Raw genomic sequence first — 19,672 nt, forward strand, 5'->3', positions numbered from 1 at the left:
TGTCCTTATCTCTTCTTCTTCTTCTTTTTTTTTTTTTTTTTTTTTTTTTTTTTTTGTCTTTTTGCCATTTCTTGGGCTGCTCTCATGGCATATGGAGGTTCCCAGGCTAGGGGTTGAATCAGAGCTGTAGCCGCTGGCCTACACCAGAGCCACAGCAACGCGGGATCTGAGCTGCGTCTGCAACCTACACCACAGCTCACGGCAATGCCGGATCCTTAACCTACTGAGCAAGGCCAGGGATCGAACCCGCAACCTCATGGTTCCTAGTCAGATTCGTTAACTACTAAGCCACTACAGGAACTCCTATCTCTTCTTTTTATAAGGATGTCAGTCATGTCAGCTTGTGGTCCACCCACCATTTGACTTCATTTTACCTTAATTCCCTCTTGAAAGGACTAATCTCCAAATACTCATGTTTTAGGTACCAGGGATTAGAACTTCAACACATGAATTTTGAAGGGAGATAATTCATGCCACACCATTTGCACTTCAGTAGGGGGCAAATGGGATGTTCCCTTAGATAACAGGAAAAAAATGCTTCCATTACATCCCTGTGGGTCTGAGGTATCTACTAATCTCAGTCCAGCAAATGAGTACAGTATATATGTTGGTATCTTTCTCTTGACACAGATGAAAAAGTTTAAGACCAGATAAAAAAAGTTGCAATAAGTCATATCTTTTGCAAGTGGTAGCAGAAAAGAAGACTATATTCTGTACTTGTGAAGATTGGCTATACACAATTTTGTTTTTACATAAATGGTAGATACCACTTTTATACATAAAATAATTCAGTAAATAACTCAAGGGATTTTCAATTTGTCAAAGTAGTCTTTTTCTCTGTTATTAAGCAGAAAATCTAGAAGAGTTCTGTAGTTGGAGACAAAAGGCTGAATCAAAGAAGGGAGAAATAGTTATGATTTTTAAAACCACTAATTGAAGCTTTAAGTGTCCTCCAGTGTTCGGGTGATTTGGGGCTGATGTCTGCTCTGTTCCTTATTTTCCTTTACTGGCAGTGTTCACCATGGCAACTTCAATAAAACCCCCCCTCACAAATGTTTTTCTTCTGAAGTGCAAAGCACCTTCTTAAAGAAGGCTGACAACCTGGTAGGAATGGTGTTTGGAAAATACCAGATGAAAAATATTTTGCTTTCCTCATGATTGCTGTAGGTGGCCAGGAAGTGAGGAAGTTCTTAAGGGGATAAAGGTGGGTGAAGGAAACATTTTGTCCTGTTTGGGAATAAAAATTAATTTATTTGGGGGGTAGAAAATTAGTTTTTGTTGTTGTTGTTGGTTGGTTTTTTGCTGCATCTGTGGCATGTGCAACTTCTGGCCAGGGATCAAACCTAGGCCACAGCGGCAACACAGGCTGCTGCAGTGACAGTGCTGGATCCTCAACCTGCTGTGCCGCAAGAGAACTCCTGAAAATTATATTAGAGAAAATTTCCCCTTTCACAACATTGCCTTATTTCTCATCTCAGAATCTGGACAAGCTTTGTCATACAAATTCATGAGCCACTTTGGAATGTGGATTTTGTACAGGACAAATTTAGCTAGTACATGATTCTGCGAAAGCTGGTTGAGTACAGATCAATTTTCTTGGGACTACTTTGGGAAACTTAATTCATATGGGACTTTGAGCACACATCAGATCTCTCTGGATGCTCCCCAGTCCTTCTCCATAGAATAGGGAGGCAGTAGAAGCCTAGCAAATCTCAGCCTTTGAATCACATCAGAATCAAGTGAAGATGTTTAGAAAATTCCAATGCTAGGGCCTTACTCAGAGATTATAATTTAAGGGCTAGGTGATATTGAGATGGAAGTTTTTTTTTTTTTCAAGTACCCAAGGCAATTTTATTTTTAAAAAATTATAGTTGATTTACAATGTTCTGTCAATTTCTGCCCTATAGAAAGTGACCCCGTTGTACATATATATATATTTTTTTTTTTTCTCATATCTTCCTTCATGTTCCATCACAAGTGACTGAATATAATTCCCTGTGCTAAGCAGCAGGACATCATTGCTTATCCATTCCAAATGAAATAGTTTACATATACTAACCCAAACTTCCTAGTCCATTCCACTCCCTCCTCCTCCCCCTCAGCAACCACTATTTGTTCTCTATGTCCATGAGGTTGTTTCTGTTTTGTAGATAGGTTCATTTGTATCATATTTTAGATTCCAGATATGTGATATCATATAATATTTGTCTTTCTCTTTCTGACTTCACTTAGTATGAGAATCTCTAGTTCCATCCATGTTGCTGCAAATGGCATTATTTTGTTCTTTTTTATGGCTGGGTAGTATTCCATTGTATATCCTCATCTTCTTAATCCATTCATCTGTCAATGGACATTTAAGTTGTTTCCATGTCTTGGCTATTGTGAACAGTGCTGCAGTGAACATGTGGGTGCATGTGTCTTTTTCAAGGCAAGTTTTGTCCAGATATATGCCCAAGAGTGGGATTGCTGGATCATATGGTAGTTGTATGTACAGTTTTCTGAGGGAACTCCATACTGTTTTCCATAGTGGTGGTACCAATTTGCATTCCCACCAATGGTGTAGGAGGGTTCCTTTCTCTCCACACCCGCTCAAACATTTGTTATTTGTAGACTTATTAATGATAGCCATTCTGACCTGTGTCAGGTGGTACATCATTGCGGTTTTGATTTGGATTTCTCCAATAATTAGTGATATTGAGCACTTTTTCATGTGCCTGTTGGCCATTTGTATGTCTTCTTTGGAGAAATGTCCTTTAGGTCTTCCGCCCATTTTTCAATTTGATTGTTTGGTTTTTTTTTTTTTTTTGCTGTTATTTATACGTTATAAAGTATATAAGTTGTTTGTATATTTTGGAGATTAAACCCTTGTCGGTTGCATCATTTGCAACTATTTTCTCCCATTCCATAAGTTGTCTTTCTTTTTCTTTTTTTTTTTTTTTTTACGGTTTCCTTCACTTGCAAAAGCTTGTAAGTTTGATTAGTTCCCATTGGTCTATTTTTGTTTTTATTTCTATTGCTTTGGGAGACTGACCTAAGAAAACATTGTATGGTTGATGTCAGTGTATGTTTTGCCTGATTTTCTTCTAGTTTTATGATGTCTTATGTTTAAGCCTTCAAGCTATTTTGAGTTTATTTTTGTGCATGGTGTGAGAGTATGTTCTAGTTTCATTGATTTCCATGCAGCTGTCCAGCTTTCCCAGAATCACTTGCTGAAGAGACTGTCTTTTTCCCATTTTATATTCTTGCCTCCTTTGTTGAAGATTAATTGACTATAGGTGGCTGTGTTTATTTCTGGGTTCTCTATTCTGTTCCATTGGGCCGTATTGCTATTTTTGTACCAGCATCACACTGTCTTGATTACTGTATCTTTGTAATATTGTCTGAAGTCTGAGTTATGCCTCCTGCTTGTTTTTTTTTTTTTTTTCCCTCAGGACTGCTTTGGCAGTTCTGGGTTTTCTATGGTTCCATATGAATTTTTGGTTTGTTTGTTCTAGTTCTGTGAAAAATTTCATGGGTAATTTGATAGAGATTGCATTAAATCTGTAGATTGCTTTGGGTAGTATGGTCATTTTAATGGTGTTAATTCTTCCAATCCAGGAGCATGGAATGTCTTTCCATTTTTTGAATCCTCTTTAATTTCCTTGATTGATGTTTTATAGTTTTCAGCATGTAAATCTTTCACCTCCTTAGGTTTATTTCTAGGTATTTAATTTTGGGGGGGCGCAGTTTTAAAGGTATTGTATTTTTATATTCCTTTTCTAATGTTTCATTGTTAGTATGCAGAAATGCAACCGATTTCTGAATGTTAATCTTGTATCCTGCTACTTTGCCGAATTTGTTGATGAGTTCGAGTAGTTTTTGTGTGGAGTCCTTAGGGTTTTCTATATATGGTATTATGTCATCTGTATGTAGTGACAATTTTACCTCTTCTCTTCCAATTTGGATACCTTTTAATTCTTTTGTTTTTCTGATTGCTGTGGCTAGGACTTCCAATACAATGTTGAATAAAAGTGGTATGAGTGGGCATCCTTGTCTTGTTCCAGATTTTAGTGGGAAGGCATTAAGTTTTTCTCCATTGAGTATTATATTGGTTGTGGCTTTGTCATAAATGGCTTTATGTTAAGGTATGTTTCTTCTATACTCACTTTGTTTTTATTGTGAATGCATGTTGAATTTTGTCAAATGCTTTTTCTGCATCTACTGAGATGATCTGTGGTTTTTGACCTTTTTTTTTTTGTTAGTGTGGTGTATGATGTTGATTGATTTGCATATGTTGAACCATCCTTGTGAACTTGGGATGAATCCCTCTTGGTCATGGTGTATGATCTTTTTTATATTTTGTTGGATTTGGTTGGCTAAAATTTTGTTGAGTATTTTTGTGTCTAAATTCCTCAAAGATATTGGCCTATAATTTTCTTTTTTGGTAGTATCTTTGGTTTTGATATTAGGCTGATGGTGGCTTCATGGAATGTCTTTAGGGGTGTTCCTTAAATCTTTTGGAAAAGTCTAGGAAGGATGGGCGTAACCCAAGGCAATTTTAATGTCTAGTTAGGGCCAGGAATCACTATATTTATTGATCTTAAAGAGTCCTTCTAACTCTACTGTTCTAAGTCTCTTAGCTACAAGGTGACTTCAGCAGATCTTGACTCTGATACAAGTGCCAAAGCCAATTAAGGATGTTTGCTTTCAAATTCATGTATCTTTTTTTTTCCTCCCCCAAGATCCAGGAAGGAAAGTCATTTAGTCTAGCATCTTTATTCCTGTTTATCAACTCATTATCCACAATAAGCCCAAAAGTCATGTCAGTGATCAGTGAAGAGGTAATAGTTTCACTTTCAAAACACATTGGTTTTCAAAGAATTTTATTGCTTAAAATTTGGTCAAAAGGCATTAATTTGAGTCAATATCATATCAATATTTTTTTATGTGTGTGAGAATGGCCAAGACAAAGTTAACAGAAGATTCTCAAATGACTCCACAACTCTTTGTTGGCATAGTGGATAACTTTTCTTTTTACAGCAGTGGTCTTCAATTCTGATGGCACTTCAGGATTGCTTGGGAAGGCTTCCCTTTGTAGAAATCCTCCTGCTCAGGCTCTCAGAATCGCTGGACCAGGTACCAATTTTTTGAAAGCTTGCCAGGTAATACCAAAATGGAGCCAGCCTGAGGATCACTTGCTCTAGAATGAAGTTGTGTGGACAAATTCTGTCAACTAACCAGCCAGTGATGAAATGCTGAAGTGTGTTAGCCATCTCTCTGATTAGAAACGGCACCTCTCTTTTCTCTGTGGATAACATTGTCAGAGCTGATTATTCTTCTTTTGCTAAAATTACCACTGTGAGAAAAATCTGTTCTTTTAAATGTTCAGCCTTATTAGACCACAACTATTTCTATTGAAGCTGGCAAATGAAATGTTTCCTTCTTAAGTTAATGAATAAAATCCAGGCCTGGGTTCTCAAGAACCCTTTGAAGATGACTGAAATCGTGGGTAAGAGGAGGACAAAATGCAGAATTTTTTTTTTTAGGAAATGAACTTTTTAGGTTAAATTGCAATCAAAAGGCCTCAAGGATGTGTGCCTTTTAAGTTTTTTGTTGTTTCTTGATAAGTAAAAAAATGCATTTCAGCATGATTGATTGTATAGATTGTGGTCATCACTGGAAACTTAAGGAGCCCAGAGCCTCAATTCTGTAGTAGCAAATATCTGCTTAATTGTCATTCTGGAGCTTGGTTTTGGTGTTTCCCCAAAGCCTATAAATCATTATCAAACAAGAAAATCAAGTAATTAAGCTCTCTAGACTGAATCTGATCTATACTCTCTACCTTCAGCATAAAAAGGTACTCATTCATATGGCTAGTTAAACTCTCTAATAATGAACCTGGATCAGGGAAATGATTTGCTAATGCTTTCACAAATATAGGGAGTAAGGGAGTTGATTTTCTCCCAATCACATATGCCAAATCCACTCTTGTTTTTAGTGGCCTGGATAGAAAGCCAAAGCTGACATACATGGAAAAAGGATGATAAAAGTATTAATAGGAGTTAGTAAAAAAAAAAAATGTTGCCTTCACAAATTACATCTGAACTCTTCTTGAGATGACTCCAGGGCACTGTTGTAAATTCAACAGTTTATGATCAAGTTGCCTTTTATCCTTAAAATCAGACAAAACAATTATTTAGAATGCAATAATAGGTTTAATATTCATGGACTTGAGAAAGAATGTGAATTAAAATTCAGTCTGGGATCTGAATTAGCACCATCAAAATATGGAAAGAATTCAATATACATGCACAAATTAACTTTCATAACATACATAGGTAAAATATATTTTGTTTACTTGATATGTTTGTTTTAAAGGACCTTCTTAGAGCTGAACTTATTTTTATTAGTTGGCTGGGCATGATACTGGTTGAACGCCCCTTAGTTCCAGGGCCTTGGCAAAATTCACCTCCAGTGGCTTGCCTGTGCCTTTGGTGAGCCTCAGGAATCGAATACAACCTCGGAAACGAATGTTGGTTGTCAGGCCAAACTGGTTGAGGCCATCTGAAAAAACAAGCAGAGGGCTCAGTTTTGAAACATAGCTACTATGTTAACACCACGTTTCAAAGTCAGCTGTTAGCTTAAGATGCAATTGGAAGGCTATTTTATGTATAGTTAGTGATTTTGTTCTTAGCTTTACTAAGTTAAACTCGTAGAGAAACATCAGCATTTTTATAGTTATGTATATGAAATAGGGTGATATCACAATTATGCATGTGAAGACATCAAAGAATTTGGTTTGGAAGGAACAAGTTTACAGTTGTGACTTAAAAGTATTAAATTTTAGGAGTTCCTGCTGTGGTGCAACGGGTTAAGGATCTGGCATTGTTACAGCTGTGGCATGGGTTGCAGCTGCAGCTTGGATTCAGTCCCCGGCCCAGGAACTTTCATGTGCTGTGGGTATGGCCAAAAAAAGTATTAAATTTTATTAAATGAACCAAAGTAAATGATAAAGTGCTTTAAGTACTGAATTAGGATGCCTTTCTTTTTTTTTCTTTTTTTGCTTTTTAGCGCCATAACTGCAGCATAGGGAAGTTCCGAGGCTAGGGTCGAATCAGAGCTACAGCTGCCAGCCTAGGCCACATCCACAGCAAAATGGGATCTGAGCCGTGCCTGTGACCTACACCACAGCTCATGGCAACGCTGGATTCCCCAACCCACTGAGCAAGGCCAGGGATGGAACCCACATCTTTGTGGATATTAGTTGGATTCGTTTCCACTGTGCCACATTGGGAACTCCTTTTATTGCTTTCTTATACTGTGAAAACAAATCCTAAAAGGTTAAGGTGGCTGTGAACTCACACAAAATCTTTCTCTTATTAAAGAGAGAGTCCCTTTTTTTAGCCAGCCTGCTAGGTGCTAATTAGGATCCCATGACATAGGTTGTGAATGGACATTATTTCCTTCATGATACCTTGGAGTTCATCCTGATTGAGGCAAAGGTAGGTATTTTCAAAAACTCAGAAGCAACTTTGGAAAGAGGAGCTCAGAACTGGTCCCCATGACTTCTATCTTTTCCTCCATCAACCACCGCTGAATATACATTGTGCTTGTTTTGTGAAGGAGAGGTGCTCTATATAAATGGGGACAAAGGTTTCTTTTGCCAAAATACTGAAAACCATTCCAGGAGTCTGTGTTATTACATATTTATTAAGAGGCACTTGGCTTATTTCTCATCAAGTCGGGTACTCTTGTTTATGGGCACTTTAGGTAACTCTCTGTGGTTTACATGCTATATTTAACGTGCTAGAGAGGGATTTTTGAATGCAGATTTATTGCTTGGGTTTCTTTGTAATATAAATATAAACCCTATAATAGCCTAAGGGGGAAATTAGTTATGTTTAACCCAATGATTTCCAGAACTTGAGGAAATAAGTCCCATAACATTTTATGATTCCTCCAGTATATTAATTTAAAAAAAAAAATCAGAAAGAACACCAATTCTGGCCTGATTCCTGTTAAATGCCTCATATCTTTTATAAGTCAAATTCATTTCCTCCAGCCTGCATCTCCTCACGAATGAAATTTTGGAGGCTATCATGAAACATTCGGTCCCATGTGGTTTATATAAGTAAAATGCTCATTTTACACACTGGAAATGTCAGCTAAGGTGTTAGTTATTGGAGTCGATTCTAAAGCTAGGAAGCAAGTATACTTAGGCACACATTCTTGGATGTATTTATAGAACATCCTGTTGTGTGAGTGTTCTGTTGTGTGAGTGTTCAAACCCACTCACACAACAGAGCAAGGAAATTCTTGCTGGGGTAAGCGACACTGACCTGGGAACCCTCCAACAAACACGGGGTCATTTGTATCTGCTGATGTCGATGCTGGGTTTGGGCTCTGGGCTTCCACCTGGTTCCCATCCACTGTCAGCTCAACGCGGTGTTTGATCTTTTTGGCCACGACTTTATGCCACTTCCCGTCACACAAATGCCCTGGGATCCCAGTGTCGTAGACAGCGGTGAACCAACCGGCGCCATTGTCCACATGAAACATGAGCTAGAAAGTAGGGAATGGAACAACCACAGATGGTTTCATTAGAAGGGTACCGTGGTAGTTCACGTCGTAAAAATCATCAGGTGTCTAGGAAAGACACTGGCTGGAATAGTTTGAGATGAACATAAGCACGGCATGGTAAAATTTAAAAACCAAAAACGACAGAAATTAAAATACGAATTTAATGACCAGGCATCACAAATTATGCTCTTTGCTTTTAGACATTGTTGGGAACCATAGGCAAGATGTGTGAGGCTGATAATAAATAACTCTGCTTTCAGGAAAGGTGAAATACAGTTTGAGGCCAGGTGACCAAAAAAGGATGTAGTATATACACAGGGAAAATCCTACCACAGGTCTTTTTAGTGTGGGGTTCTTAGGAAGCTAGTTTACAAATTCATTTTAAAGGATGATTTTTTTTTTAATCAAGCCTTTGATGTTTTCATTATATATATATTTCTTCCCTTCATGGAATCTATTTTATATACATGAGTGAGAGCTGCATAAATTATGTTGGGAGGCACGCTTCCTGTCACAGGTACCAAAGACTTTGAACCAGGAGGCCAGTTTAATTCTTAACAAAGGAGAACTTAGATTGAGAGTTCTTGTCTAAATGAGAAAAATCTGTTTTTAGTAATGTGGCAGGGTCCCTGAAACTTGAGATGACAGCATTCTTTTGAAGCTGATGGAGAAAAGAAACATATTGAAACATTAAAAGCAGTCAATCTGGCAAAACATTTGACAAGGCAAAAGAAAAGAAATGGGGGTTTAAAAAAAGATCAGAAGTGCAAGCAAATAGGTGGAAAGGTTGTAAACTATACAGTGATGTAAATATTGGTTATGATTTCACGATATTGGGTGGAGTTTGCAGTAATGGGATTTTGCATATAAAAAGAACTTGGTGAGAAATCCATATGCATTGTGATGGAACTTGATATCCTGACAAGTTGGTAGGAACGCTGGTGATAAGCAAGTGAAGAAGTGAAACTTACTCCAACAAGGCGCAGTGTTTTGAAAATCTGGCAAAATCTATAAACTGTGGCCTATTTGTTCCCCCCTTTTGTTTCTGTACTCTTGGATCTTTTTGCTTGACTGCCTTTGAGGATGGGTGGAAGACTGAGAGGAGAGAAGCAAGAGGCAAAGGAAAGCATATTTTAGGGGAATATGTGGTTTTTCTTCTTGGGAGGCAACATGTGAACAGAAACGTGAACAGAGCTGAAGTGTGAATCCTACTGAATAGCCACACAGGACACTTGTGAAATTTCTTGCTTTGCCTTCCTCTTTCTACCTGTCCCCTGTAGCTCGAAGTACATATAAACTGGTCATCTCACTGCAGGTTGCTGGTCAAAGGCAGGCAGAGACTAAAGAGATTTAGAATTAGATTATCCATTGTGAGCAAACGGACACAGTACTTTATTCTACCACTATAACTTTATAATAAAGGTGTTCTATTGTGAAATGGTATACGATGCTTTTAAATCAAAATTGAGAAACCAATATGTCAGCTAGCCATCTTGGCCTCTGAGAGGTGCTTTATAAGAAGCAGAGACTGATTTTAGACAATCCAAGCCCTCTCTTTTTTCCCTCTACTGGAACCGATCGCTTCATAGACTGTGTATTCATAAAGAGGAGAATAAGAGTGTACTTTTGGCAACACAGTAAGGGCTTCAGATGTAAAGTTACTTAGTCCATTATAAGTCAATACAGTTGGCTTCCTGCAGAACTGGCACATTTAAAGTTTACGCTGGTCTATGGAATAAGTGTGCTGAAACACACAAGAATTGAGGTAATCCAGAAGATAGGATGATACAATCTAGCATTCTCCCAACAAAGAATAGAGCAAGGCTTCCAAATAGAGCTTTCTACATGTAAACAACAATATTATGAAGAGATCAGAAATAATCAGACATCACATGCTCACCTTTTCATCAATCATTTCAATACCCATTCCATCCATTTTTTGACTGCTGATTCCCAGAAGAACTCCAGTGGTTCTCGTTGTGCGGAATTCAAATTCTACAAGCAGGTCCAATCCCACTTTGAACCCATCAACTGTACAATGAAGATTAAAATAAAAAACAGAATTTTGGAATTGTTAATTGTACAGTGCACTGGTTTTTACTAGCTTTCAATTCATGTGCTAGACAATTATAAGTTCCAGACTTTCATAAGGCCTATGCTTCCACCACTGTATCATATAACAAACTTTACAGTTATTGCTTATTTTCTTGGCTGCCTGCCTTCGTAGAATATCAGTTCTTTGAGGGCAAGGTCTTTGCGTATCTTGCTTACCATTTTATTTGTGTGCTTACCAAAGTTTCTGGCACATAACGGAAGTTTAATATATATTTATGGAATAGATGAAGGAATGAATATACACTAAGATTGGCTCAGAGAATCGCACAGCCAGGTATGGTTGTTAGAAGTCTTGGTGTTAGACAAGGTAAAGCATTTCAATGATTATTCAATAAAATTTTATTGGGGCGGTCTAAATGGTACCACAATGATCTAAAAGAGCTCAAATATCCCCATTTTATTTATAGAGAAAGGAAATGCAAATGCAATTTTGAAGCATATTCTAAGACACTGACTTTTCTAGTTTCTTAAGTCTTTATAATTTTCCATATTTGAGTCACTGGTTTACTTAATCTTTTTTTTTTTTTTTTTTTTTTTTTTTGCTTTTTTTTTGCTTTTTAGGGCCGCACTCATGGCATATGGATGTTACCAGGCTGGAGTCCAGTCAAAGCTACAGCTGCCAGCCTATGCCACAGCCACACAAGATCTGAGCTGCATCTACAACCTACCCCACAGGTCACAGCAACACCAGATCTTTAACCCCCTGAGCGAGGCCAGGGACTGAACCCACGTCCTCATGGATACTAGTCAGGTTCATTTCTGCTGAGCCACGATGGGAACTCCTCTCTGACAGTGTATCTTTTTTTTTTTTTTTTTTTTTTTTTTGGTCTTTTGTCTTTTTAGGGCTGCACCTGCAGCATGTGGAAGTTCCCAGGCTAGGGGGTCTAATCAGAGCTGTTGCCGCCGGCCTACACCACGGCCACAGCAACGCCAGATCTGAGCTGCGTCTGTGACCTACGCCACAGCTCATGGCAATGCCAGATGCTTACCCCACTGAGCGAGGCAAGGTATCAAACCTGCATCCTCATGGATGCTAGTCAGGTTCATTTCCACTGAGCCACAATGGGAACTCCATGATAGTGTGTTCTTGAAGGAAGAAATGACATCCTGTTCAGTTCTGGTTCCCATGTTAATGTCTACATGCTAAGTGCTTGTTAATTTTTTTTGTAACAAATGTTTGTTCCTATGGTAACCACTAGACTGAATCTATCTTGAAGTATGTTAACATCATACTTTTTGTTATTCTGTACTGGTTATTTCATATTTTCCTTTCCAAATTGCACACTTACTGTCAGTGATGAGACCAGCACTGGAAATGTTCACTGGACTGGGGGAAGATACTTAAAGAAAGGCAGAAAAAGGGGCCGATCATCATCACCACCAATAAGAAATGGGCACCAGTATGTGTGCAGTGTGTGTGTGAGAGAACATGAAACGGAGCTTTGCAAGGAATTGAAGAGAGGGAGGAAGAAAAATTCTCTCATCTCCAGAAAGGAAGACAGGGAAAACTGGAACATAGATACATTACATAATATAAACATATGAACCTTTTTGCAGAATTACATTTATTTTGCTATTACTGACAGCAATTCTAGCAATCGAAGAAACTCTCCAAATAGCCTTTAGCTTTATTTCTTCTATTCTTATCAGAATCAGATGCATTAATCATTAAAAGGCATTTTTATTCCTTCTCTAAGTTTTTATTTCTGATTTAAATAAAAGATACTAATTTAGGAGCCCAGGGACTTTTATTTTCCTATACAACCAAGACGTCCATATTTGGACTTACGTAATATTTGACAGGAAGGATATGGAAGCACCTCACCTGCTTTGGCAAAACCTGTTCCATCAAAATACGTCCCTTTCTGAGCATGTGCAAAACACGTTCCAACATGGTAGCTGGACGTTGGCCGTTCAAGATCAGCAGGGGCTTCCGTCATCTGAAAATTCCTGATGCAGCCATCAATGCTATAGGTCACCTAAATAGTCATGTCAGAAGAAACACACATCGGATTTCAGCAGAAGTTTGCCTTTATGTAGATCTCGATCATTTGTAGGGTGTTCTAATCATCAGCCCATTGTCCTACGGCATCTCCAAGACTGCCTGGGTCAGCACAATCGCCCCAGGCTTCAGCACAAGCTTACAGAGAATCCTGTGTTGTGCTGCCCTTTGTTGTTTTTTTTTTGTTTGTTTGTTTTTTTCTTTTTTTTGGCCACGTCTGCAGCATGTGGAAATTCCCTGGCCAGAGATCAAACCCACACCATGGCACTGACCCAAGCTGCTGTGGTGACCATGCCAGATCCTTAACCTGTTGTACCATAAAAGCACTCCTGTGTTGTGTTTCTTAAGTTGAATGTATCTAGCCTGGAATATGACTGTTTTGATATTCTAAATACTGCACACTATGTCTTTAGTGGGACCATTGGATTGAAAGCGCTATGGGCCCCCATGAATATTGTAACTTTTTTTTTTTTTTTGTCTTTTTGGAGCCACACCCATGGCATATGGAAGTTCCCAGGCTAGGGTCGAATCAGAGCTGTAGCTGCCAGCCTATGCCACAGCCACGGCCACGTGGGATCCGAGCCACGTCTGTGACCTACGCCACAGCTCATAGCAAGCTGGGTCCTTAACCCACTGAGCAAGGCTAGGGATCAAACCTGCGTCCTCATGGATACTAGTCGGGTTCATTAACCGCTGAGCCATGACGGGAACTCCTGATACTGTAACTTTTAATTAGTCTCTTATGTTTCTATTTCATGTTTCTATTAATAGTTTATTAACCTTACTATATATACTTTTTTTTCATAATCTATGTTCAAATTCTACTTGAAAAGATAATTAGGTTTGGTTCAGTGCTTCTTCCTTATGAAAATCTAATGAAACCAGTGGACACGTTCCTAAGAAAATGCACATACAGAAAACCTGAAAGTTTGCATGAAACGGTCAAAGTTTAGGGACTTTGGAAATAAATCAGTCATACTCTGCTTCATCATATTTCATCTGGTTTAAGGGACCCAAGTTAAACACTCCTGCCCCTCTCAGTTCAGAGATTCTCATTTCGATTGATCTAGATGGGTGGCATAACCAATAGCTATGAAAGGAAAGTAATGCTGATCATCCGCAAGAGGAGCCAAATACCGAGAATTATAACCACAGTGAACACCTGTCATTGATGAAGAACAACGCTGCATCATCATGTTCGAATCTGAGCAGAGAAATGGGACACACCTGTGGGTAGCACATTTTCTAAAACCACTAATCCCTGTGTTTAACCATTCTTAAGAATGCTTTCCAAAGCAAACCAGGACATGTGGTCTGACCAAAAATTATTGGGTGAATAATGATTTACCAAATTTGTGAGGACCTTAAATTCTGAATCCAGTGTTGGACAGCTGTACTCTAGACACTGCATCTCTCACTATTTGCTAAATCTCTAGTCCTGAAACAACAGCATCAATACCATCATTATCATCTTCCTTGTTGTCTAGAGCTTGCTGTATACTTGGTACACTTCCAAGCATTTTAAATATATTACCTCATTTAATCTTTCCAGCAACCTTGTTTGCTTGGTGTTATTATTATCCTTTTTTTTTTTTTTTTTTTTTTTTTTTTTTTTTTTACAAAAGAGAGAACTTTGTCAAAGAAAAATTAAGTAACTTGCTCAAGATCACACAGCTAGTGAACAGTTCAGGAGGTATTCAAATCAAGGTGTACACTCAGTTTTGTAACCTTGCCTCTCAGAGTCAAATCTGTTTAGAAAAATTTTCATTTCTCAAAAAAGATGATTTCCTATTCATCTATACTTGGTCATGGGCCAAAGTGACCTAATAATTCACTATATACATACATGACTCAGGCAGCTATTTAGGCCACAAAGAAACAAATAAAATGCTTACTGGACCAATTCTTCGGGTGGTGTAGTTAATGGGTAGACCGCCAACATAAAGCATTCCCACCACATCCAGAATATCGGCTTTCTTGGGACTGATGGTTCTGTTGGAGGCACCGTCTACATCAAGAATTCCTTCTTGCTTAATTCGCATAATCTTAATCTACCAAAAGAAGAGGACTCATTAATACCAATCATAGATAAATTTGAAATACACAGTATATGATATAACAACCTTTAGGATATTCCTTCAGAAAAAGTGAAATAACTTACTAAGCACCTGATATGTGCTAAACCCATAATATAAGTGAAAATAAACCTATTTACTGAATATCTCAAAGTCTGTCTTTTGTATTGGTACCATCGCCTAAAGAGCATGAAATCTTCCTGGGCGAGTTTTAGGTTGAAGACTCTTCTATAGTTGCCAAGTGCGCATGTGTCAAGAGGTACGTTTGTTGTAAGGAGACTTGCAGATTGAGAGACCTATCGTGAACTAAGTGGGCTGCAAAATTCATGTCCAATTTAAAAAGTGCATTAGTTTGATTGAGCAAAGCCTGGCCTCCCCAGCACAGCTTCAGATATGGCACATCCCTCCGCTGAATAGGCACTTCTGCAGTATTGAAGGAAGGGCAGAGCATCCAGGCTGCACTGCTGTTTCTCCTGCAGCTGATGAGTACAAAGTCAGGGAGAAAGATGGAGAGCTGACTGGTGCTGAAATGACAGCGGTGGAATGAATTATCTTCTGGGGCACAGACAAATAAGGGGTGTGAAGAGAGCTTGAGCATAAAATCCTTGAGCCTGAATTTAGGAAAAGGAGCATGTAAGCCTGTGAAATGCTGGAGTACAATAATGGTTTAAAAATGAACCTACATCAGGATTAGAGTAATTTAAGGCCTTATTTTACACTTATCTATTCTGGTTTCAGAAACAATTTTTTTTAAAACCTTCAAGGATAAAATCCTTCCTTAATCTGGCTAGAGTATTTAAACTATCTTTCTTAATCCCAGCCTCATTGTGGCCCAACAATATGTCTTTTTCTCAAGTGTCATATTTATTATTCTATTAGGCAGAGATGAGAATAAACCTTAATATGAGCTCCTTCATAAAGACTTGCATTTGCTAGTCATAAGCTCCCTGGAAAATTTCTTTTTTTTTTCCAGATAACAAATTGGTTGACTTGGCGGTTTTTATTACATTTTTTTCAGGTTCCTTGGCTCTCTGTACAATACAAGCCCAAGTATGTTAATATATCAGAATTCAATATCTAATAATATCTTACTCAAAAAAATTAAGCATTTAATTGGTCTACCTAGGGAAGCTTGCCTTAATAGGCTACCACAGGTGCAGAGACAAATTCTGAGTTTTCATTTTAATCAGGCAGTATATTATCTACTTGCAGGCATGCCAAAGAGGACAGTAAGCTGGCAAATGAGCCTTCTGTGCCCATAATAGTACCAGCTTCTGGGTATAAGGCCAACGTTTTAAAAGTTGTTCCAAATGACTGTGGGTGGAAACGACACTCTAGAGGCCTGTAAACACGACGTAGCAGATTCCCAGACTCTTGGCATGCTCAGGCTAGTGGGCTAGTGTCGGGTAGGACTGGGGATGGAGAACCTTTGAGCCCATTTTAGTGTTGCCAGCTTTTAAGTCTGTCAAATATTACTTCATAAAGGAGAGGTCATTTTAGCATCTCAAAAGGAGGAAAATACACTCTCAGAATAAATACGACTCTTTTAAGTTGAATACCTAGCGCTTTACAATGAACATGCTCCACTGTCTCATCATCATCATAATAATACTCAGAGTATTGAAAATGACTTGAATGGCCTGGCCCTAGTTTGTGGACAGATGTTGGGGAACCACAGCTGTAGAGCAATGTTAGAATCTTGTAGTACCGTGATGAGGCACGTAAATGGTCAAATATAAACCTGCCCAGGTCTGATCACATTTTACGAGGTACACGGCACTTGCTTTATTTCTAGCCTCGGCCACATTCCAGTGGCACCAGAGTCAGTGTTGGCACTGGCAAAACAGTACGGGTGCCAGGGAGATGCCAATGGCTGCCACCCAGTAACGTCCTCGTAGAGTATTGCCGACACCCTGGAGACTATTACCTTGTGCCACTGGCCATCGTTGATTTTGGTGGGGATCATGGTGTTGGTGTCACCACTTCCTAAGTCATAACTGAAGTAGGGCAATCCATTTCTCAGCTGAACTGTGGCAAAATCAGCATGATTGATCCGAGCCATGTAAAACAGCAAGCCTGATTCAGCTTCGGTTCGCACTTCAAATTCAATGGTGAGACTGTGAGATAAAAGCATGCAAACTAAAACAGAAGAAGACGAGTGTTCTTATGCTAACACAGAGTGTCATCTGATCATGGATGCTGTTTCATAAAGGACAGCAAAACATTTTCCCAGAGGAGGACTTTCCAGGTCTGCTGATTTCCTAAACTGGGCTTCTCAGGCTCAGACAAATATAATTCTGTTCTCTACTGTACTCAGTGAATTTTTTTTTTAAAGTTCACATTTATTAATGAATGTACTTTATTAAAAAAAAATTTTTTTTTGGTCTTTTGTAGTTTTAGGGCCACACTCTCAGCAAGTGGAGGTTCCCAGGTTAGGGGTTGAATGGGAGCTACAGCTGCCAGCCTACACCGCAGCCACAGCAACACAGGATATGAGCCACGTCTGCAACCTACACCACAGCTCATGGCAACACCGGATCCTTAACCCACTGAGTGAGGCCCGGGATCGAACCTGCGTCCTCATGGATACTAGTCAGGTTCGTTAACCACTGAGCCACGACGTGAACTTCAACGAATGTAGTTTATTCAACGTGAATAAATACAAATACTTAGGACTTCACTTATTGGTTCTTATCTGATAACTCGGAACAACACATACCGGTTTTTAACTTTGGTGTCATCAAATGCAATTGCGATGTGACTGTTTCTCGAAAGCCCAAACTGTTTGCTCCCTATCAGGAGAGCTGGTTCTGTTTCTGCAGCACAAGGACCCTGTAACATACCAAGGAGAGAAGAGAAGAGGTTACAGACTCCATTCTTTAAAAATGTAATACTGCTGCTTAATAGTTGCTTATATTTTAGTTTAATGTTCTCATATAATCTTAAGTTCCTTAGAAATAAAACCTGTCTCTTATTCATCTCTATTCACCTACATAGTAGGTACTTACTATTCAGTGCTCAGTGAATGTGAATCTGTTTTCTTACTGCACCCTTGAATTGCCAAAGCAATGTGCTCAAAAATATCCACTGATTAATTCATGTTTCATTATCCCTGAAGGAAAACCATTGTTTATATTTCTAAGAAAACTGGAATTTTCTTCTCAGTTTTACTTCACTCATGAAGAGTTATATTCTTAGAAGATTGAACAGGGAAAATGACAAGCTTGACACTGAGTTCTAAGAGTAGAAAAATGTGTTCCTTCTTGCCCTCCCCACTTCTCTCTCCCACTGTAGTACCTTTTCTTGAAAATTACTGGTGCTAGAAGGTTTCCGTGAACTTAGACTTTCAAGCTGGTGTATCTCAACTTGCAAGTCAGCCCATTCAGGCCCTCAGCCTGTTGCTAGGCAACCCAGCACACTTTTTAATATAACCCACCATTCACCATTTCAACAGCCACCATTCAAAGATCAACTTCCTAGGGTGCTTACAAGGAGAGCTCAGTGCAAGGCTAGCTTCAGAGGCATGCTACCTGAGCTTGATGCTCTGCTGTCACCATCCTGAAAGTCTTAACAATTCTTAAACAAGGTGCCCTGCATTTTCACTTGGCTCAGGGCCCGGCAAATTACAGAGCCAGTCCTGGCCGCCTGAACCTTCTTTGGCTACTGGAATCCTCAGCTCAATAGATAATCAAGGCTCTTCAAATGACCAAAGCCACAATTCCTTTCTCTGTTCTCTATTTTCACAAAATAGCTCCATGTACAGGCTGCTGAAGAGTCTTTTGGAACAAGAAGTACAGGAGAACATAAAAAAACAAAACAAAACACTGCATGCTCTTAACTACACCACCGTTTTGAAAGATCTATAGTTAATTGCTCTGGATGGGCCTCTGCCCCAGTGCACACTGACTCAGCAGAGATTCTCAAAGAGCCCAAGGCAGGCTTTTGATGCAGCACGTTCTTCCCAAATAGTGCACCTTGGAGATGACTCATCAGCGCACAGGAGATTTTTACTTGATGAGGAAAAGCCATGCCCTCTTTTCTCTTGAGCTTGGTCAAATGGAGCACTCTGCCACAGCAGGTAAAAGGCTTTAACTGTTTGGAAATGCTTTAAAATTAGTCTTTATGGAAGTATTTCCCTTCTTGCTACCCCAGGAGATGGTCAGTTACAAAGAGCAGGCTGTGGCTGCAATTCACACAGCTCTGCAAAAACCCAGTGGGTAGAACAGGGATATGCTCTTTGTTCACCCAGATGAATAGGCCTCTCTTGGAGTCAACATGTGGCACCTTTCTTATTACACTGCCTGAGAAAAGAGCCCAAGTGGAAGGGCCTTGGTAGCTTAATGTCTCAGCCTGCAATGATGCTATTAGTAGAATTGGGATTCTTTATCAACCTCCCACAATATTTCCCGTAGAGCGAACCATCACCACAAACATATGTCATCTGCAGTCTTCCTCGGAAATCTTGACGAGAGCCGACCTACTGGGAGGCCATCAGGGGCTGAATTTAGCGAAAACACCTCTAAACACTCAGCTCTGAAAACTGAGGGACTGAAAAGGTCAGTGGAGGTGGAGCGATTAGGGAACTCAAATGCGTTGCCTAAAAGGAAACCACCAGCGGGTTATTTCCATGTTATCCCTACCGTGGTCTAGGGGCTACATACAGATGTTAATATGAAATAACTTTTCTGATACAGTTTTTTAAATTATTGAAGCGGCAATTGTAAAGATTAGGTAGCAGTTCTTTGTTACGGAGAGCTTTTTTTTGTGGCTGTGCCCATGGTTCATGGAAGTTCCCGGGCCAGGGATCAAACCCAGGCCACATCAGTGACCTGAGCTGCTGCAGTGATAATGCTGGCCCTTAACCCACTGCATCACACGGGAACTCCATGGAGAGTGTTTTTGTATGTTCTGGGCGTCGTGG

The 19,672-nt window shown here is 39.3% G+C and overlaps 1 protein-coding gene and 1 long non-coding RNA gene across 4 annotated transcripts in view; one reads left to right on the top strand and one right to left on the bottom strand.

Moving 5' to 3' along the window:
* Window positions 1–1,596: 1,596 nt before the first annotated feature.
* LOC146406016 (uncharacterized) lies at window positions 1,597–6,265 on the top strand. The gene is made up of 2 exons (XR_014803782.1): window positions 1,597–1,747; window positions 3,261–6,265. It is a non-coding gene; the product is annotated as an uncharacterized LOC146406016 (long non-coding RNA).
* Window positions 6,175–19,672, bottom strand: part of LAMA2 (laminin subunit alpha 2) — a 592,018-nt gene continuing 578,520 nt past the window's right edge. For all 3 annotated transcript variants that reach the window (XR_014803693.1, XM_084956512.1, XM_084956505.1), the window contains 7 exons: window positions 17,471–17,583; window positions 16,679–16,868; window positions 14,572–14,727; window positions 12,500–12,653; window positions 10,460–10,590; window positions 8,319–8,541; window positions 6,175–6,543 (listed from right to left, as the gene is read on the bottom strand). Coding sequence is in view for 2 of the 3 variants with exons in the window: in XM_084956512.1 (XP_084812638.1) it covers window positions 6,386–6,543; window positions 8,319–8,541; window positions 10,460–10,590; window positions 12,500–12,653; window positions 14,572–14,727; window positions 16,679–16,868; window positions 17,471–17,583 (1,125 nt within the window). In the remaining variant the exon portion in view is untranslated. The remainder of the gene's footprint in view (window positions 6,544–8,318; window positions 8,542–10,459; window positions 10,591–12,499; window positions 12,654–14,571; window positions 14,728–16,678; window positions 16,869–17,470; window positions 17,584–19,672) is intronic.

The sequence above is a fragment of the Sus scrofa genome, chromosome 1 (assembly GCF_054392235.1).
Source record: "Sus scrofa isolate SSC_HxYL_T2T_F1_AM1 chromosome 1, Sscrofa_HxYL_maternal_Yorkshire_Landrace_v2.0, whole genome shotgun sequence".
NCBI classification, from domain to species: domain Eukaryota; kingdom Metazoa; phylum Chordata; class Mammalia; order Artiodactyla; family Suidae; genus Sus; species Sus scrofa.